This window comes from Epinephelus moara, chromosome 11 (assembly GCF_006386435.1).
Source record: "Epinephelus moara isolate mb chromosome 11, YSFRI_EMoa_1.0, whole genome shotgun sequence".
Lineage (NCBI taxonomy): Eukaryota > Metazoa > Chordata > Actinopteri > Perciformes > Serranidae > Epinephelus > Epinephelus moara.
Window position 1 is genome coordinate 8,912,185 of NC_065516.1, and position 22,432 is coordinate 8,934,616.

Genomic DNA, 22,432 nt, shown 5'->3' on the forward strand with positions numbered 1-22,432 from the left:
TTCATTACAATATCGTAACATGGTTTAGATTTCTAAATAAACATTCACCTCGTTGCTAGATAGACCTACTCCTGAAAAAGTCGTGCGCAAGGCTTTTTGTCCCTACGAGGCCACCGTCATTTACCCGACGGGAGGGGTGAGCGAGTGAGCCCTGCAATCTAGAATTTGACCACTGATGTCACTGTTTTCAACCCATTTTACACACTGGCCCTTTAAATTGTATGATTTTTCACACCAAACTATTTTTTTCTGAAGGTCTGCCCTCGGTAAGACAGGAAACAGTATTTAGAAAATCGCAGCTCTAAAATACTTTATTGTAACCAGGGTTGATAAAAAACATTTTAAGAGTTGGCAGCTTTTTAAAACTTTTGGTTATCTGCTCCCCATTCAAAAAATATCCCTGCATGTGTGACAAGAGGAAAAAATTTAATTTCAGGACTCAGAACCTTGAGTATTGTTCATGTTTTAAGGGCTTGAACATAATGAGTTTCCATCATACTGGCTTGGGATGACACTGACTGCTTAAATCTAATAGGAAATAGGCCATTATGATCCTGTCGAATCCGCCTGTGTTCTTGTGTCTATATGCCGCACATACTGAATGTTCATGCACGCAGACACCCTTGCTTACTGAGAGATTTGTGTACACATCCATGCCTAAGTGAGCTCCTCTGTCGCGGCGAGCGAATGAAGATAACCGTCTCTGTGACTTCCTCATGCCAGGCAGCCTCCGGGCTTTACCGGCCCTCCTTCTCCACTGCGCGGCTTTAAATGCCACGGGGTAGCTACTTCCTTGATGATAGGCGATAAAAGAGAATGATATCATATTTGACACCTGCAATAAAGTGGTGGAACTTCAACCTTGAGAGCCAACTCCCTTAGTGCATCATAAAAATGAAAAAGTCTTTGAGACAGAGTGGAAGGCGCAGCCTCACACCTCGCTGCCATTACTCCCATTTCATAGAATACTTGCATAATTTTGTATCTCCATGAATTTGTGAAGTTGCGTAGGTGAACTTCTGTCACATTTCAGTAGTTAGCAGAGTTTGGTATGTCTAACAGAACAATGTGTCTCTCTGCCAAGGCCTTATCATGTACTTTAATGCTGTGATTATGTTTATGGTGAAGAAACTCTCAGGACAAAGATCCACTTTGGAGCTTTTTAACCACATTTATAAAATAATTCATCTTAAGGTGCTCTATGTGACATTGACAGAATTAATATCACAGCAAACAGATTTGCTATTTAAAGATAAAGTGGACTAATGACGTGCTGACCAGAGAATGAGGTCACGCTCCCTGTGTGTGTGTTGTAATCCGAGTTAATCATGAGCTGGCACCCGACCTCAATACGACGTCATTAAGACGTTGGACTCAAATGTTGGACAGATGCTAAATTGTGGTTGGAATAAAAACCATTCTGGTGACATTTTAAATGTTTAACGATTGTGTGGACAATAACGTAATGATGTTTGCAGATGTTGGGTTTGTTTTCCATATCTTGGGACTAAATGTTGTTACTCTACAACAAGATGACAGTGGCATGAGACAATTGGAAGACGTTGGATTTTGGTTACTTCGCAACACAAAACTTAAAATGAACAAAATATCAACGCCATCTGTTGTCAGTATTCTATGCCACATTTACATTGGCATTAGAATCTGTCCTGACACTGGATTTTGGTCACTTGATGTTACAACCTTAATTCAACCAAATATCAGTGTCTAATGATGCTGGTGGTCAGCTGGGTCTGTTCTTTGTTATGGAAGCTGGTCCAACCACATGTGCATGTTGGAGCATGTGTCCACTTAATGCGTGTATCCCAGTGGGTAGCTCTTTGCCGCCACTTTGTGCTGCCCTTATTAGGTGGTTACTGCTGATAACACTGTCACGACCCATGGTGGTGGAACGCCATTGTCATGGAAGTTTAACGCCCACCCTTCGCCTCTTAGCTCTGTCAGCACTGTTGCTGGTGTTAGCACCGTTAGTTGCTAGCTGCTAGTTTAGCAACCTCCATGTTGAGGCCGTGTGCAGGCAATCCCAGCTCAGATTCTTCATCATAGATATGCTATGAATGCTGCATACAGCTCTTTTAATTGGAGCCCTTTCATTGCTTGAATGCATAAAGTAATAAGTTCTGTAATTGCCTGACACAGCAATTCAGGACCATTTAAATTCATTTAAGAGCATACACAAAAAAATTCACAATTATCAGAATAAAATTCCTCCAATTTGAAAACTTGAAAGGACGACCTCTCTTATAAACCTGTGATTTACTTAGTCGCTTCTCCCTGAGCTTTTGGTCATATCATACATAGACTATATAAAAAAAAGTGGATGTCGCCTGTATAACATCACCTATTAGTTTGTGGGCTACTGCTGTGACGCCTAGAATTTGCTATGTTGGCCTTTGCTGTTTTGTTTTTTTGGAGCCAGAAGTAGATGGATCTGACTGAGAATCAGAGGACACCGCTATGGTAGCGACTTGTCAATCACACGGTCACCACACTCTAAAGCATACTGTCTGTTTTACTCTAAATGGGACCATTGAAGAAGACTTGGGCCTGGTGATTGACACCCTAAATTCATCAGGAAAATCAGTGGTGTTGCCCCCGGCTGGTCATTAGAAGGAATGAAGGCTAAAGGCACTTCCGCACTGGCTTTACTTTTCAGACCTAGAGATAACCCCTTAGGACAGGCCATGGGATACGTTTTAGTCCGATCAAAACACTGTGAAACACTGATATGGTCCTTCAAGATGTGATGTGGTTCAGTACCTGACAAGACTGTTTTTGTCATCAGGATCGGACGCGCTGACAGAGCCAATAATGGTGTTCTTGGCTGCATCCTCTTTGACCTCCATGACGTAGCTGGCACGCTCAAACACCGGTGGCTCGTCCACGTCCTCAACAATAATCTTGATGGTGGCCTCGTCCCTGAAGGGGCCCACGGAGAAGAAGCGGGGGTTGATGTGGGCATTCTCCACTTGAACACGGAGACTGTACTGACGCTTCCTCTCAAAGTCCAGAGGCTGCAAAACAGAAAGAAGCATGGGGAAGATGTTGAACACAACCGTGACTTTGCTTCTTTGTTTTGTTGAAGTAAAAAGAAAATTCCACTGTGACTTTTTGTTTGTCCCTTAATATTTACTTTTAAACACCCATTTGTATGCAGCAGCACATTTAGCTGTTGATTTGGGGAAAACTAATAACCATTCAGAGCATCCTGCCACATTTAATTTCAGGTCAGATTGGGATTTTATTCATTAAACTGGCAATCTTTTCCAGAGCATCGTCTAATGAGCACGTGTGAAGGAGCTCAGTGTCTTGTTCAAGGACACTAACAAGACTGCTGATGGACACACAAGGGCTGCTGCAGAGCTCAGACCTGTGCTCTTGTAATCATGTAAAGGCCTTTCATTAACTGCTGCCACATCCTGACTAACGTAACAGATGTGGCATTTTGGTGAGGAACTAGCATGACAACAACATGACTGGGTTAATGTGCGTATTTTCAGCCAGGGAATCTGGTTGGACTAAGTGTGGTTTTGTTGTTGTTGTTTCAAATTAATTTTGGCATCACTGGGCTAAAACACATTATAAACTTTCAGCATATTGTAATTTTAGTGGTCTGGGAGAAAGCTAGACTTCTGCAGTCCCTTTTGGCTCTGTTTTCAGGCTTTAGAAAATCTAGCCAGTGATGGAAGACTTTGGCCAGGGCCATTTCAGAGAGAGGGCGTTCCTTTTGGCTTTTCTACTAATGCAGATGCTCGTGGACATCCCTTTAGATGGTGAAAGCCTCATTCGATGGCAGAGAATCCTGCAGAGAAACGTACTATTCCAGCATTGGCAAGAAAAGCCTACACTGCAAAGCAACCCAAAGAAGGAAGGTGGACATATCAAAAAGAGAGTTTAAAAGACACGCAATAAAACACGTCAATATGGAGGAGGAGTTTCAGAGATGGAGAGAAATTGTTGCTAATAGTTTAGATTCCTGCTTACTGGAGCTAAAGGCTCACATCTATGGAGCTAATTTTAGAGCCGCCTTGAATCACAGTAGATATATATATATATATATACCATTTGGTTTGTCATTGCGCTAGGCACAGTGAAAGTGAAACACAACCATTCATTCAGCCAAGTCTAAAAGTTTGCTTTCACTCGCCTCTGCAGCAGCTGCTCCTCTCATCCATCCTCTAATCAATCGATCTGATCTGAACAGCTCAAATCAGTTCAACTGATGCATTATTCACCCCGTGACTCAAAATTCCACAAACTGCCGCTGAGGAAAAAAATGAGCTCATGAAGACTTACGACTGTACTGCAAGCACAGACCCACAAAACCCTCAGAAATTTAGACAGGGGACACAGACTGACACACAGGCAAGAAAAAAGAAACACCATCAGCTCTCACCACCCATAGATTCTTATTCTGTGGGAAACACTGCAGTGTGTCCCTCGTCTTTTTCCCCCTGCTACAGAAAACCTCACACCTAGTCAGCGGCAGCAACATCCCAAATCCAGCCAGCACAAACCTCAGCTCCAGGCGACCAAACTGCAGCGAATCCAGCCAGATCAACAAACTTTCAGTTGCTGCTTTTACACAGGTTAGAGCCATCGCAGCTGCCGTGACATGCAGCACTGGAGGTTTGCGCTAGGCAAATTCAAGCCGCTACAGCTGCTGACCGAAGATCAGTCTCTGGAGCTGCTTCCAGCTCTCATCCTGATAAAGCAGTCCACAGTGGCGGGGAACAAGGTGGCGGGACTGCGGGGTGGCTAACGCTAGCTCACTAATCCTTGTCCCATTTGTTGTCTGATAAAATGACAAAGGGCTTTACAATAAAAGAATATTATATAAATCAATGTATGGGAAACACTAGGTTACTGTATGAAGTGTGTGCATATGTCTGTGATCGCCTGGATAGAGAGGGGAGAGCTGCAAGAGACGGATGTATTTTCAAATTATGCCTTTCTTTTTGCCTTTCCCAAATTTAGCTTGCTTTAGCTAGACAGTCTATAGATTAGACAAATAATCTATTTCAGGTAAACTTTTATTATATTTTTTTCATCTTTTATTGCATCTCATTAATGCATTTATTGAGCATTGATGTTAGATAGTGTTAAGTTTCTTTTGTTCTCTGTTTCTGTTTCTTTAGGCAGAAATAAAGACATCCCAACTTGTTGGATGTTTGTGCTCTTCAACTTGATTCCCTGATCCCTGCCACACTCTATGAAACAATCAGTCAAAGTTGTCTCTCGCTGTCTGCTGGGTGACATCTGTTCATTTTTGTTTTATTTGTTTGTTTTTTTGTTAAATGCAGAGATCAGTGCATCAGATTGGTTTATAAGAGATGGAGAAAATATTGCGGTTTGAAGTGTCAGTGGATGGAAGAACTTTGGTGTGCCGTTTCATTTGACTGCTAGATGGAAAACAGGAATTTTAATGCAGACAAACAACAACTACTTTAATTTGTAAGGGAGTATCAAGGTTGTGCGCATTTCTAAATTCAAATCTATCAACGAGGAGGGAAGATTAAAAAGACATACAAAATAAAATAATATCATGCTGCTGAAGGACACATCTGCTGAGCACTTCTATGTCTACATTTATATTTCAGATGTTAAGTTCACATTGAACAGATGACAGTAGTAAAGCATTTTGTGAATCTCGAATCAACATGGCTTCATTTTGTGGTAGTTGCTTTTGCCTGTAAATATATTTATATACAGTAATATAATGTATATATATGCAAGACCTTTTCTGTTTGTGTACATGCTTTCATTGTACCCATTTGTTAACTTAAAAGGAGGCAGCTTTGTTATTTTTCATGTGTGATCCTCTATAATCCTGCATCTACTGTACACTGCTCTTACATCCCATAATTTATGGACTGCACACAATGATTAGTAGCCTGATTCCTGCATGATTGCTAATGTTCTCTGTCCTTGTGCATTTCAGTGCAGGTTGGTGGTATGTTTCTGCTTTTATGTTTCCCTTTATGAACTTTTTTTTGAAGTTGTAGCCACTGAAGGTATCTCCCCATTGATGGGGATAATTGGGGAGCGGTGCATTTTAATGAATACTGCGCCCGGCGTTGAGCAGGAGCAGCTGGATCTGCCTACTGTACATATGAAAGGATGCCGAGTCCGTGATCGCTGGAAACAGCCAATGAAAGCATGAAAAATCCAGATAGAACGAGCCGTTTTCTGAAGCCATGAATAATAACATAATGTGAGTTGGTGATTTGCGCCGTTGTGTGTTGAGGTGGGGGGGGGCTGGGGGCGCACGTCAACGGGAGGAATATGTTGCTTTGAAGGGCCGGTACAAGCGGAGATGGGACACACTCCCACTTGACAAGCCCGTTTAATTAGTAGGTTCAGAATTAGGGCACGCTCACTCCCCACACACACTCTGCCCGCACACCACATCCACTACAGCACTGCTGCGGCTACAAAAGGCAATTATGTCATCTTCCACTTAATGATGGCATGATGGAAGCGATCAATCGAAGGCTGCAGAGAGGGCGCCTGATAAGGCAACTGGCAGATTCTGTTGAATACATCAGAAACACACCACAGCACACTGCTGAATGCTACGATCCATATTAGCATCAATATTTCTGCTTTGGTCTCAGCTGAGAGGAAAAATGAATCTCGCTGAAAACACATGTACCAGGATTGTAGGCAAGTGTAAGTTGAAATTTAATCATTCTACTGTCCATCCTGTGGCTGTCAGAGCGTATGGTAATAAAAAGTTTCCATCGCTCTTCTCTTTACTGAGTGCAGTTCATTGTGTGGTTTCTTCTTTGCCCAAGTAAGAAGTGTGATGCCTACAGTATAAGCAACGGTGTCAGTTTGGTATAGAAAAAATGAATTCAAAAACAAAAACAAAAGTAAAAGTATGTAAATGCTACATTTACAGTAGTTATAACAATCTTGCAAATAATAGATGATGACATTGTTATCATGCTGTTCATAATATTTACAGGCTAACAAATGAACATGAACTCATGCTTTGTTAAAAGGATAATTCAGATTTTTTAAACTGGGGTTGTATGGGGTACTTATCCATAGACAGTGTATTACATACAGTAGATGTTGGTCAGCATGCTCCCAGTTTGGAGCAGCAGGCTGGAGTCCGACATGGAAGCTGAGTAATCTACTGCTGTGGAGGGGTCAGCAGCAAAACATATTTAGCCACCGAAATAATCAGTGTCTGTTTAAGTGTTTGCTGTATTGAGGGTATTTTCACAGCCCATTTCAATGGGAAAGAAATTAATGGCCCCATCAATGCTCTCCTCAAAGCTACCAGACTCCATTGACAAAAACAGTAATTTTAGCTTGCTGACAACAGGAGCTGCAGTTCTACTGATGCCTCAATCAGTTGGTTAGTTTGTTTTATTGTGTGATTTTGGTGAATCCAAACTAAGCCTTTTAAACACCACTAAGCACACTAACTAACTGATCGAGGCAAAGGTAGACCAGCAGCTCTTGTGTTCAGCAATGTTAAATTACTGTATTTCTTAATGGAGTCTGGCTTTAAAAAGAGCAATGCAATGGCTTCATTTTGCAGCTGGAAATCACTGTCTGACATAATGGTAAAGCAGCGTAAAAATCTTCCATATAGGCTATATTTCAACTGATATAGATTTTTTTAGGTGAGACTTTTGTTGGATGGCTAAAACACGATTTGTTGCTGACCCCTCCACAGCCGTACATTGCTTAGCTTCCATATCAGACTCCAACCTGCTTCTCCAAACTGGGGGCATCCTGACTGATATCTACTGTTTATAATAAAATGTCTATGGATAAGTACCCCATACAACCCCACTTCAAAAAAATCTGAACTATCCCTTTAATTGCTGCATTAGTAATGAACAAACTGGAGTCAAATTGCCTTCACACTTCAGTGATTCATAGGAAACATGCGCCACTGCTGTTTCACAATAAAGGCTTTCAATTGGCAAAACACAGGGGGGTTCTTATTGTGAACCAGTCACTGGGAAACATTTGTCACTGCGGGTAGTGCCTACTGTGATTGTTCATCAAAAATATTCCACAAAACAAGTTCAGACGGTCACTTCTGGGGTGCAGTCTTAAATATTGCAGGATTACAGAGAAGAAGGAGCAGCCACAGTGAGCTGTTAGATGAAGAGCTGCACACCTCCAGCTCTTCAGCAAGGTAACCACCTCCACTGTGTCCTGCTGTTGTGTGGGAAAACTACTTGTGCCATTTGCAGCATGAAATCAGACTGTGGTTGCTCAGATTGTGGATGGCCTGATGGAAAAATGCTGATTATTGACTGACTCAAGTCTTAAAACAAAGTGAGGCTGTTTGACTGAGCAGTAAACAGATACCACTGTTTTATTTCTGACCTACATGGGACCAAAACCCAAGTCAAACCAACTGCAAATAAACATTTTCATTGGTCACACTGATGCGCCTGACATTTATAACATTTAGGCACGTAATGCACAGCCAAAGTCCAGGAACCTTTTGCTGGATGCTGTTTGCAACATATGCTAAGGCAGGAGTCCTCAGCGTTTTTCAGGCCAAGCACCCCCTACTATATATATTTTGTAAACCGAAGCTGGAAGACCGACCTGCAGTTGCCCAGACAGCTACAGCAGCAACAGAAAGAGTCAGTGTTGCCCCGCTGTTGTTTGCTATGCGAATGTGAACATGTCTATCATGTTAACACACACTCAACTGCATCACCCAGATGTGGTGATCACTGGGATAAGGAAAAAACAAAAAGCGGCCCAACTCTTTCTACCCTCTGCTTTCAAGCAGCATTTAGAGGCAAAAGAAAAAAAAAGCAGTTAGTGTTAACATTGGCATACAGCCAAGGTGGAACTAATGGTTATACTCCTCATGTTCAAGTTTTATTTCTTATCATTCTATTTATTTTGTACTTTAAATTTCTCAGCATGAGAGATGCTTTTCAGTTTTAAAGCCTGTTGTGACCTGTTGCCTTGTGGGAAAGGGTTGAAACTGTGGAATACAGAACTGTTTGAAATGTTGCTTATTTTCAAAATGAAAATAGTTTACCAAAGTTTCTTGTGGGATCCCCAGCAGGAGGATTTTGTCTGTCTTTGACACTTGCACTACTGTCTGTTCACAATAAATGAAAACAAACTGATCCTTACACAATCATTTTTCTAGGACTCCTATAGCGGAGTATGAACTAAACCATGATTTCTGTGTACTTATACCCCTAGTTAAGTTTGTATGAAAACCAGGGTTCCTTTTTTATGACATTTTACCCCAATTCCATGACTTTGTTTCAGTAGTTTAATGGGTAGACCCATAGAGTGACACAACCATACATTATTACACCTGCACTTCACAGGCATTTGTGGATAAGCAAACTCCTATTCGCTCATTAGACATTCATGTCGCCAACTAGCTGCATATGCCAATAGACCAGACAGGCACATATGGGTACTTCACAAAACAATCAAGACAGCGCCCCTTTTTGGGGGAAAGAAAACTGACCATCCTGTAGATGTTAATGCAATTTAATGTGTATTTGGATTATAATTTTGATAAGTTTGATTGCATTTATTTCTTGACTTTTTATGTCTAATAATTTTTTGATCGACCTGCCTGAATCTAAGCGTACACGATTGCTTGAATTTAAGGTTGATGGCTGTCATGTCCCTTCATGAGGCTTCCCACGCTGAAGTGGATGACTGACCCAACGCAGTGGCCAGATATTGCTTATCCAGACCTCTATACTTGTTTAACAATAGAGAAAACAATGTATATTCAAGACTCTTCTCAGGCATTCTGTTAATTCTAAACTATTTCCAGGCCTAGAAAACTGTTTTTTCCAATTTCAGAACTTTTCCAGGAATTTCATGACCATGGAAATTCTGGGAAACTGACAAAAAAATGTAGATAGCAGCTGGCTGAGCCTGTACAGTTAGAGGGGAAACACAGAAACTCTGAGCTTCTCTCCTCTGGATTTTGGCAGCAGTAAGACTAAGAGATTTAAGTTAGTGAATCAAATTGGAACTGTTAAAATGGGGGAGAAAACATGGGTAACCATGTCCCTAGAAAACCATTGTAAATACGACCCCACAACACCTTTCACAGAACACCAACAGAGAGCTCCTGACCTTCCTCAGCAAGATGACGCCCTCCTGTGTGCTCCTGTTGGTGGTGATGTCAAACATCCCGGGGCCGTCGCTTCCAATGATCCTGTAGTCCATCTCTGCGTTCTCGCCGATGTCAGCATCCATGGCCCGGATCACTCCCACCGCAGACCCGACCTCATTGGACTCGGGCACTCTGAACTCATAGAGGGCTGCAGAGACACAATACTATCTTTGTGATTCTGTGGTCGCATGAAAAAAGTACAGAAAAAGAAAAAAGTTGGAGAAGGAAAGGTTACAGGGAGGGTAGGTGAGTCAGAGATGGTGTATGTGAGCAGGGTCGTGACAACCCAGGTCACGCCCTTCTTTTCATGTCCACTTTCAGTTTTTCACACAATTCATTTCATTGATGTGTCTTCTGAGATTATATCACGATTAAAAGTATCATGGAGAAGCCCTAAAATCCACCCAAGATTACTTCACAAAGACACGGAGGATACACCAGCCTAGAAAAGAAACACCACCACCCCTGACACCCACCGAGCGTCACAACCTGCGTATCTTTTTATGACCCTGTTAGTGAAAAAAGAGGAGAACTGAGTGTAAGCGGGTGAGTCAGAGAGCAAGAAGACAAGAGAGCAAGTCAGGGAGAGAGTGAGTCAGAGCCAATCAGAGAGCGGCAATGTACGAGGCAGCCGGGGAGGGAGAGCGTGTGAAAGAGAGAAAACCGTGTGGGAGATTTAGTGCTGCAACGTTTGTAGATCAGCTGTGGAGCAGCCATTTCATATGCGGTAAAACATATTTCATTTCCAAAACAGACATTTGGCCTTTCACGTGAGTTGCTACAAGCGGTATTGACTCACTACTCCAAGTTTAGAATGTAACATAAATTCTGGGCCAATTTGCTCAACATAAATTAATTGCTTCTTCTCCTTCTTCCTTTTTTTTATTCTGTAAGATGATTTCCTGGTTTGAGGCGGATGAATTGATGGCTGCCTGTCGGCCGCAGCGGCCCCAGCTGCATCTCGTATGCTTAAATAAATAGCCGGACTGCGGGAGGGAGCGAGCATGATATACACACAGCCTGCGGAGACAAACAGCACTGACACACTAATAAAACATGCTGACAGTGTTTTGGCAACGCCTGAGTCGGCAGGTCTCTGTGACGCTGACACTTGCCTTCACACACACAAAAACACACACACAAAAACACACACACACACACACACACACACACACACACACACACACACACACACACTGGAAGCGACGCACTACGAGAAGGTTTCCCTGGGCTAACAGGTATTTAGCATTGGGTGGAAAAGAAGAGGCATCACTCCGGCAGACAACAATGATATCGCTGCCTGACACTCTACCTCCTCTGGGTGTCCCATTACAATATCTCTTCCTCTTTCTCCCTCTTTCAATCTCCCCCCTCTCTGTCTGTCCTCTCTGTCTGTCCCCCCCTCCCTCCGTCACAGCCTGTCTTTCTGTCGTCTGCATCACTCTTCTTCTTTCTTCCTCTATCTTCTCCTCCTGTCACCTCCTCCATCCCTCTCGTATCCATCTCTCTCCCTCCTCTCGCTGTTCATTCATTGGTGGAGGGGCTGAGATGACAGCGTCTGCCCCCCCCCACTCAATCCCTCCCCCGAGCTGGTGGGAGGAGGGCATGATAAATGGGGGGACGGCTGGAGCTCCGCGGTCGCGTGTGTGCCTCGCGCCTGTGCACACGCGTCGCCCACTGTACAGTAGGCGCTCGCTGTTACTGAGGGGAAACACGACGACACCGGTAATCTGTCAATCTGATCTGGCTGCCGTTTGCCAGATGCACGAGAGGAAGTGGGAGGGGGGAGGGGGAGGAGGGGGGGGGGGGGGGGGGGGAGTGAAGAAAGGGNGGCGCTCGCTGTTACTGAGGGGAAACACGACGACACCGGTAATCTGTCAATCTGATCTGGCTGCCGTTTGCCAGATGCACGAGAGGAAGTGGGAGGGGGGAGGGGGAGGAGGGGGGGGGGAGGGGGTGAGAGAAGAAAGGGAGACAATGTGTGAGACTGAAAGTGAGTAGGATGGGAGTAGAAAGGGAGGATTGATGATTGATGAGTGAGAGGGTAACAAAAAGGAGGGAAAAAAATGCAGCAAGGACAGTTGGAGCACTAAATTGAGAACATTGGTTTTTATGGAGTAAAAGGCAGCAGAAGAAAGACTTAATAGCATGAGATAGACAAAGAGAGAGGAAGAGTAGGGGAGATAAAACCCAGTGAATGTACTCTCTTCATTTAATAGGGATTACAGTGCTGATCTGATGCACTTTGCAGGACCCTTCGCTCTGTCATATGGCTCTATATTTAATTATTCGCTGCCTTTAAGAGGCCCGCCTTAGTCACACAAAACCCAGAGCTCCCTGCAATAATCCAAATTCATTTTGAAACTGACACCAGATGGGGGCTGCCTGCCTGGCACTGGCTCACACTGACAAGTGGTTTTCATGAGTATTGGTCACTCTGTGTGTGTGTCGTGTGTGTGTGTGTGTGTGTGTGGAGGGAGAGGGGGGTGTTCCAGAAGGCTGTGCTCACTCTTCGTGAAGCGTGGCGGGTTGTCGTTCACGTCGGAGAGGGTGATGCTGACTGTCGTGGTGCCTGAGAGCCCACCCATCTGTCCTGCCATGTCTTTAGCCTGGATCACAACCTGGTAGTTTTCTTTCACTTCTCTGTCCATGCCAGGCAGGGCTGTCTTGATGAGGCCTGAGGAGAAGTGACAGATCTATGGTGAGAGTTTATTCAGAAAAAATAACAGCCATCTGGTTATTATAAAGTCAAGTCAAGAGCATTTAAACAGCCCAACATCACAGGTTTGTCTCAGAGGGATTTACAATCTGCAGACTCATAAAAATCCTTATCTCAATATGACAGGTGAGGAGGGGAAAACTTTTAACTATAGATGTCACCATGAAACTTTCCCAGCTGATAACTTGCATTAAAACAACTATTCTGTTTATTACAAGTTTACTGAAATTTTCTGTTTAAATATGAAAATGATCCATTATGTCGTTAAATATGTCCACAACAGAAATCTCTACACTGGATAAAGCCAGGTTCAAAATTCCTGTTTCATTTTGTTTACATATTAGAGTCAAGCTTTTTACAGAGAGAATCTTACATATCTCTTTTTATCACCCCATAAATCAGAAAATACTGTCAACAGCCTTAAAAATTCATTTCTTGCCATGTTCTTAGGAATAAAATGTACTATATATCAGGCTATGAATGATATATGAACAAATCCCTCTATAAAAACCTTCAGAAAAATTGCTCTTAAAGATATTAATTATAAAATTCCATACAATTTTAGACCAGAAATGTTTTCCTCAGTAGCATCTCCGCTTAAGATGAGACATAGTTGGTTGACTGAAAACAAATCAGCAAATAAAGTAGTCGGATTTAGTCATTCTTCAAGGCAAGATGCCAAACATTTGCAAGTTAGTTTTCAAATGTAAGAATTTACCGCTATGTTTCGATATATACAGTATATGTACACACACAATACCTGATGAGTGTCTCGAACTGACAGTCAGATAGAACACTGGCCATGGTGAATTAAAATGGGCATTTTTCACAATTTTTCTTACATGTTGTAGACAAAACAATAAATTGATCAATCAAGAAGATGATGGGAAGACTCCTTGATTATGAAAATAACCATTAGTTGCAATCCTGAAAGAATTTATCAAGGTTCATGAAGATGCTGCCTCGGATGGCAGCTGTGCTTTATACACATTTCACTTCTATTGTTGGTCAGTGATGCATTTTACACATATTTATACAACTTTTTTGTCTATAATAGACCTGTCTGTTCTTTACCCTTATCTATCCAGTGTTGTTATCTTGTTTATGGCTGTTATATTTCTGTCTAAGTGCCAGAGTCAAATTCCTTGTATGTTTACACATATTGGCCAGTAAAGGCAACTCTGATTCCGACATTTAATTTGTTAAAAGTCTGGATGAAAACCTGACCTTGCTGAAAATTGCAGCACAAAACTTAAACTTTTAACCACTTGTATTGTATTTGCTGAGTGGGACTCTGATGCATCATCAGCAGCTCATTTGCCCATTTTACTCTTGACTTTCCATGACTGAAAGCATTTACTGAGGACCTCCTGACCTCGTTGACCCTTCAACTGTGGTCAACAGTGTCTTTTTATAGCAGCAGAAATAACTTGACTCTATAAATTCACAGTATTCCAGGAGTATGATCTGGGTAAAACAAGGCATCAGTGGCTGGGGGCGGGGGGCATGACCACCCTGATATAATTGCTGGCACCCTCACTGGCCCCTCCTGGCAAAAATATTTGGAGATCAACATAACTGCTTTTCAGAGGCTGTGGTGTACTCATTTTTTAAGCCAGTGTGAAGGTAGTGGTATTTTGTGAAACTAGACAACCCAAGGCATCCATTGGAGCCAACCATGTTGGTCTAGTTTGCTGTTCCCAGTAAATCTTTCTTTTGAAAAAAAGGATAACTAGCCTATTTGAAGAGTAATGAATCATCTAACATGTATAGATTCATAACACATAAAAACAGGACTGTTGTGGAACTTAAAATGTTAACTGTGCCGACATTGGTCACATCAGATAATTAGTCATTTTAAATGTAAAATAAGAAACCCAAGTATATCATTATGTCATTCCTTCACTTTCATATTAACAAAGTTTTCAACTACAATGTATACAACAACACCATAAAAGAATTGGTGAAATTCAGTTATGGTTTTTGGTTTTGGTGTGCCACCCCAAAATCTTCAGAGGCTTCATCTTATCTTATGAAAAATTTCTGGGGGTGCCACTTTAGAGCATTTGAAGGTGTCAGGACTGGACTGGCACAAACACAGTGTGCATAAGTGAATGCAGCTATATGCGACTATGATGTACTGTACACAGTATGAACAGTGCCAATAATAGACCCCTTTTACACTGCCTCTTCATGGTCAGAATTTCACGCTGTTACACTGCCTTGCTGTTCTGTATAAGAGGTACAATTGTGGAATGGGGGGCCAGAGTTGTCTCACCTTAAAGGCTGCATAGGAAGAGGTAATAACAGCACCAAAACAATGTCTATACAAAAGGGACAGCCGGCAGGATTGGTTTGATGATTTGAGGACTTGCTATATGTGTGGCCCACTCCCGGGAGATTTAAAAAGCAGTAGTAGCAGTTAGCAGCTAACTCATAAAAGAAGTAAAAGAAGTGCAGCAGCCCAAAATGTCTGCTAATTTGGAAAACACTGATGTGAAGGAGATCCTTACCCTCCGACCAGAGGACGAGATCAGCCGACATATGAGAGGGACAGTAAATAACCGTCATTGCCATGTTACGCCATTGTTATTGTTTAGCAAGCGCTGCTGATGCTTGTGTTATATGGCACGCCGCTTTTGCTTCCCTGCATGCTGTCTAAAATCACACACTGCATGGACATGATGCTGCCATTGTTTGGTTCTGTGTAAAAATGAATAAGTGGTGTAAAGAGGGGACTTTGTAGTGTCCCTATAATGCAATCTCTGTGTGAAATGGAAAAGGATTGTTTAAACTGCAAGTGCGGCAGGTTTGTGAACAACCTTCACAAAATCAACCCGCCCGCCACATGACATATAAATAATGAACCTTTTCCACAGGTGGACTGCATACATCTAAAGATCACTGTACTCCCCTGAAACAGATCTAAAAATCAGCCCGTCTGCATCAGCTGTATTGAATTAATGATATTTCATTTTTTAGATTTATGCATCTACAGGCCAGATAATTAAACCACTAAGAACATTTTATTACTGAAAGGTCACTTCTCTTGCGGAGTACGTGCGGTGGCGTGGAGCTCAGCGGTCACACAGGAGCACATTTTGGTGTCTGTGTTCTTATGATTTAACTGGTAAGTGGACCAAAGGGCCAATCAACTAAAACCACAGTGCTTTCCTTTAATTTTCCACGTGTAACATTTGCCTCCAAATGTATTTGCCGCCATTTATCTCCTCTTTGGAATTAGGACTCTGTTAATGTTCTGCCTTTCAAGTGCTGCGCAGTTGCTTACTTCTCCGCTCTGACACGTTAGATCTCCAGTTTGGAGTCAGGACAGAGACTGAGTGAAGCGGTAATTGGCAGCATATTCAAAAGGTGCGCTCCGTCTCCCATCAGAGCGGCTTCTTAAATCCCGTCTGCTATTACACGTTTGAATTTGAAGCGGCATAAAGAAGAAGCAGGTTGGGGGGAAGAGAGAGAGGCAGACAGACAGTAGTGGAGTGGGAGAATAAAGATGAAAAAATAAATTTCACCCTAAATAAACTGCTTTGACAAACTTCATCACTTCCAGTCTGAATAGATGATTCATTGCATATCAAACAATAAGGAAGAAAGAGAGGCTGATGTGGCGCATCACTCAGGCTCAGATCAGACTGGCCTACGCTATTCAAAAGGCCCTCCAACTTGCTCTTTTCTTCCTCCCATACATAACATGGCAAAAAGGAAAATGCAAGCACAAGACAAGTTCTCTTTTTTTTTTTCTCCCGCCTAACGATGTGCAATTTATCTCACGGACAACACACTGTTAAGAGAGCAGCGATCGTTGAGGAAAGGAAACAAACGTATGGCCGCTTTATAGCAGCATCACGCTTGCTCTGTATCTCTGTCTACCTTTGTTACTGCTTAATGACTACAATACACACACACCGAGGAGGAGAGGAGAAACAAATCCTGCTTATAATGTGATGTCCAGGCATGTCTTTGTGTAAGAGGGGATGTCAGCTTACATACCACATGTGGGATAAACCATATTACTGTTAATCCCTCCACTAATCTGCAAATGGCTTTTTTTGTCGTTTCCCCTTTTGTTTAAGCAAAAAAGACACGAGCGGGATGTGTTCCAAAGCGCACATTAATGATTAAAACTAGCAAGCGGCTAGATTTTTTGGGGGGTTGGTGATTTGCCACTCTCTCTACTACAAATCCCCCTCGCCCATCAGCCTGCGAGAGGAGGCAGGCGTGTTGGTATTTTTGGTTCAGTTAAAGGAAAATTCACAGCATTCCAAGAGTTATTTTGTGATGAATTGTTTTAATTTCCTTTCTTGATGAAGCTCAGCTTGCCTCCTCTATTTCTGCTTGCGTTAGTGATTTGTTATGTCTTCCCAGAATGGCCACCTCCAGACGAAAGGGTGTAAACTTGGGTTCGGTTACATATGTAGGTGGGGAGAGCAATGGCAGTATAGCAGAAGGATAAGAGCTTTTCCACGGAAGAAAGAGTGAGGAGTTGTGCACATTAGTCAGAAAGCAACATCCTTCATGGCTGCAGTGCATGCTGGTCTACAGAGGCTACGTTATAATCTTTGCCTTTTCTATGATGGATTTCTCCCTGAATGAGTGAAAAATCTTGGTGCAAAATGATCAAAGAAGCCCCTATCTGTCTTTTGATTCCTGAAGACTAACACCAAGATCTGAAAGATCACTTTTGATGTTTTGGATTCTGCTAAATTGCATGCTGAGCTGCAAAGATCTCAACACAGCAAAATTCTCAACTACACTGGATAAATTTTGTCTGTAATCAAATCTTATTCTCTCAAGGGTTGACAGTATAGGACTTGAGCACTGACCTGTTCGAGGACCCGAGTTTAAAGCAAGGAATTATTATTATTTAAGCAAAGAAATCACATTTTTGAGGGGCTAAAGATGCTCAAAAACGTAATGATTTGTCCAGTCATCATAAATCTTGGTAGATATTTTCAGTATGTGTTGGGGAATAGGCCTACCAAAGCATTTTGAACTCAACTCATCCGAGGCACCACGTTTTTTTATATATGAAGTGTAAAAAATGTGGTATATGCATATACATGTATGTGTAAGTGGTATAAAAAAAGGCATACCTCAATTACCAGACAACAGAATTTCCCCAAATTTGCACATGAGGCCAAGTATCAGCCAATATCTAGATAGTCATATTGATCAGTGCACGTGGGCATGGCTAAAAAATATGCATCGGAATTGGGGAAAAAACTTATATTTTATTGGTGCCATGCTTGAGTATGGCTCAATATTGCCCCCTACATAATTTCAACAAAGTAGCACTTGTGGTATATCTCACCTGGATGTATAATATTTGGTGGGCACATGTAACACCCCGAGTCCTTAAAGAAAAACCATGGAAGTAATAGTAAGGACCCTAAATCCAACAAGATGTCAGCCATTTTGGATTTAATGTGCAATTTAGTGAATTTTTGACCATTTCCAGGCACTGTACTTTAACAAACTCTTCCTAGAGATTTAACCAGATTAACTTTAAGTTTTGGCCGTACAATCTTAAGATATTAACGATGAAAAGTTGATCCAATTTTGAGATTTTGTGAAATGACGTTACCATGGCGGAACAGCCATTTTTCCTATTTCGTCATAAAACAGGAAGTCGTTTAAACGTAAGCATACACGGTCAGATCTGCCTCAAAGTTCTCATGCTTGGTAAGATTCCGGGCCTGAATACATCTACATGCCAATAATGAATTGTAGGAAGTAGGCCTTGTGTGACAAACATCATCGGATTTACATTAACTTTACATTGTGGGGTCTCCATTTCACACACAGCAACATTGTTTCTCTACATAGTGGACACTGGAAGTGGTACAAAATTTACAATACAGCCAGCGTGCACACCATGCAAAATGCTGGCTGCATCGACCAGCGTCCCATAGTGCCCCCCAATTTGTAGGGACGCAGTAGGGCCTGTTCATTGCTACTTTCAGATTTAATGTTAACTTGAATCCAATTAAGTATTTTATAAAGTAATGTTTAGGTTTGCTTCATTCCTTTCCTTCATCCTAGTAAAGCAGAGTGTGTTTCTTCAAGGTACAGATAGTCATTTGTAAAAAGTCCTTGAAAGAAGCCGATTCTCTGCACTGAACATGTCACACTTTCTACGCTTGAAAGGAAAAGCAGCAAAATGGAGACAGGAATACAAAGTACACCATCAATAACTGTAAATTAAGAGTACATTCTGGTTGATTTGATTTTTAAGTCAACACTGACCGGTTTCTGGGTCCACAGAGAAGTACGGCTGCCCCTCCAGAATGCTGTACACCACCTTGGCGCTGTTCCCATACGTGGCGTCGTCTGCGTCTGTGGCTGTCACCTGAATTACGGAGGTGCCTGGGGGAAGAAGATTCATGACAATGATTTAGATCAACTCTTCAATACTGCTGAAAATTGCCTGCTGGATAATTGGTCAAGCTGATGCACCTTCTGATGAGGTGTCGGATCCTCTTCTAATCATGCTCATGCAGAATGTGACTGATCATCTCTGTCCCTTTGCATTACCCAAACCAATCTTTACTCCTTGGCCACTTATACATGATTGATTCTCGCGGGTAAATCGATAAGTCCTAATGTATTTTTCTAAGTATATCTCTCTAAGCATACAAGCGGCACCGATACCAGCTCTTTGCAAACCCCAAGAAGCCTATTAGTGTATCCACAGATCTGGAGTGTCTAAGAAGCCAAATATCTGATAGCAGGCGAACGACTGTGATCCATTTTCTCTTCCAGAGAGGCTGAAGCCCTATTTCAGTAGAACAAAGGGAAACGGTTAGCCAAGTGCTACCTCCCAAATGGCGCCTTGCGGGGCCAAGTGTTGCCTCATTACATGCAGAAGAAAATTAATTGAGTAGAAATATTTAATGGCAAAGTGGTATAAATATAGAATTGTGCAATACAATGGGATAACGACCCCATGAAACTTCTCTAATTTGATGTCAGCTATGATCTGTAAGGGGTGAGAGGAGAGTTTCCCTCCTTTAAAATCAATGTCATTTGTATGTGTGGAGGATATAGGACCAAGAAGCAGAGAGAGAAAGACCATGGCTGTCTGATTTGGTGTAAGTGACAGTTCGGGAGGATTCCCGAGCAAGTTCACCGAACCTTGATCACTAATACCTTTAACTAGGGAATTAGACTCAAAGAGGCTTTTCTGACATGGCGGCTTTTAGAAAATATCACTGATCCATATCAGCCATCTCATCGCTGGCTTTAAGCTTTTGAGAAAAGAATTTTCTGACAAACAAGTCAGGAATAATCGCAGTTTTTTGTGCAGGGGGAGTAAATTACCTCGACTGTAATCGTTCAGTTGTCAAAGGAGCGGCGCATCAATGTCGTCCCACACTGAGAGTTCCGAGAGAAGAATGTCAGAGCCGTGAGACTATAATAAAACTCAAAGTGTATGTCACATTTAAAGGGGCAGTGTCTCGACGCAGTCACTCATGAACACATGCTCTGCCAAGCGGTGACATCACACCTCGGTTGTTGCCATGGGCACCCGTGCTGCCCTTAGATAAGTGCTGGCCTCTCTCTTGGGGTTGCTGAACCAAGTGACAACTCTGTCACATGTCTGGGCTGCAAGACCGATGTCCCTCAGTCCCTGAAGCTCCGCAGCAGCAGAACAGAGAGTTCAAACCATGTTTCCATGCAAGTATTGATTAGGAGCCTTTTTTATATTGTTTATCTATATTCATGAGGCCACTATGTACTTTCAGACTAAGAGCCAGAGCCAAAGTGCACGGTGAATTAAAGTTTAATTTGGTGCCGAATGACAAGAAGAAATGATAATACGAAAAAAAGCAAATGGTGCTGTCTCAGAAACTGCCACTGCAGAAAAGTGGAATCCTCAATTATTCACTGCGATGACACAGCTGACAATGCCAGTAATTAAATGAAATACTGTTTTAATGAGATACAATACTGTATTTAAAAGATTATCTGCGCCAGTGCTGTAACCGTCACAGAGACGCTTTACCTTGTTTATTCTCTGGTCATAAAACAGCTCAGAGTCTCATTTAATTAGTTGGGCCCTCTTTGTTGAGTCTGCATCGTTATTATGATTGATAAAGTCCCATTGATCCAGTAAGACTGGCATTTTATAACATCTCTATCCTGTTTGAATCAGAAGCCTTTTAATCCCAGCTCCTCACACATACAAGCACACACGATAATGCGTGTAAACACTTAATTATTGTGTGTTTTATGATCAATAAATATGGTTTTACACACTAAACACACTAAATGCAGCTCTCTTTGCCTGCTGTACACAAAAAATGGCATTTTTTTATTCATTAATTATTTCTTTTTCATGATTTATTTATTTTTATGTTATTACTAGTGTTATTCTGGTCTGTTTCTTATTTGTTTATTTGTCTTATCTATCAACTAATTAATTTCCTTTTATGGCAAAAACATCTCCATGATGGGAGAGGGCTGTAGGGTCAGTCAGGATTGGGTGGAGGTGATGGGGTGATTTTATAATGCTTAAAAACAAAATTATACAGTGCAGTCGATAAATACAAAGAAAGAATGTCAGTGTTTTGAATTTTAAACACATAACTTAGTGAAACTTATGTCGACACTTTTAAGTAAAAAATATCAATATATGTCATTTTTGAGGCAGTTTTCATGTCCAGCACAAAACAGAGCGACTGTATGTGGCATCAAATAAAGATGAGCAATCAAGCTATGTTATAAGCATGGACCTCCATGCTGGTTCTGACACAGATGAGGTTGAAAATCCATATTTGTTTGTGCTTGCCGGACCACAATATTGCAATTAGGAGCCTGCTAGGTGTGCAAAGGGCTGGAAACAGCCAAAAAATGAGAAAAAATAACAGCTAATGGAGGACGTACTGGTGAGTGACCTGCACTGGCTTATAATTCTTAGGTCTAAATTCAGTAAAAACATTCAACCTACAAGTTGGTCCTCAGACACTCTTATGCAATATTTAATCATCTATTCATTACATTTTTTTTATAGGGACATCATCGCTTCGAATAGCGTCTCTAAAATAGGGGTCAGGTACCACTAGGGGTAATTTGGAGTACTGCAGGGGGTGCGTCATTTTTTTTTTTTTTAACAATATTTTTATTGAGAGCAAGGTATATGTAGACAGTTATACAAAAAGATAATATTTTTTGATTTTTCACAGAACACATAAAAATATAACCCCCCTCCACCCACCCACCCTACAACATCCAGTGCATCCCAATCTAAGGAAATAAAGTAAGTAACTAAATGAATAAATAAAAGTTATGATATTGATAGGTTAAGATATCATTCAACAGGTATGAATAGTTAAACAAAGAGAAAAAGAAAGATAAAGTGGAGGTAGCTAGTTCGATAATAAAGCTTGAGAATAAATGAGGAGGCTGTGTTTGCTGTGCGACATCATGCAACATCCCTCAGGATCTAGTAATCAAGAATTTATGAGTTGTCAGGGAGGGTTGGAAGTTTGTTAATAAAAGACATTACTGGGTTCCAGGTGGAATAGAAG

The 22,432-nt window shown here is 41.8% G+C and overlaps 1 protein-coding gene across 1 annotated transcript in view; it reads right to left on the reverse strand.

Annotated features, from left to right (window-relative positions):
• LOC126397484 (cadherin-6-like) overlaps positions 1–22,432 on the reverse strand; it is a 91,342-nt gene that overhangs the window by 19,460 nt on the left and 49,450 nt on the right. Inside the window, exons 4-7 of the mRNA XM_050056322.1 lie at positions 19,149–19,268; positions 12,675–12,842; positions 10,126–10,313; positions 2,779–3,032 (exon numbers count right to left, since the gene is read on the reverse strand). Coding sequence (XP_049912279.1) covers positions 2,779–3,032; positions 10,126–10,313; positions 12,675–12,842; positions 19,149–19,268 — 730 coding nt within the window. The remainder of the gene's footprint in view (positions 1–2,778; positions 3,033–10,125; positions 10,314–12,674; positions 12,843–19,148; positions 19,269–22,432) is intronic.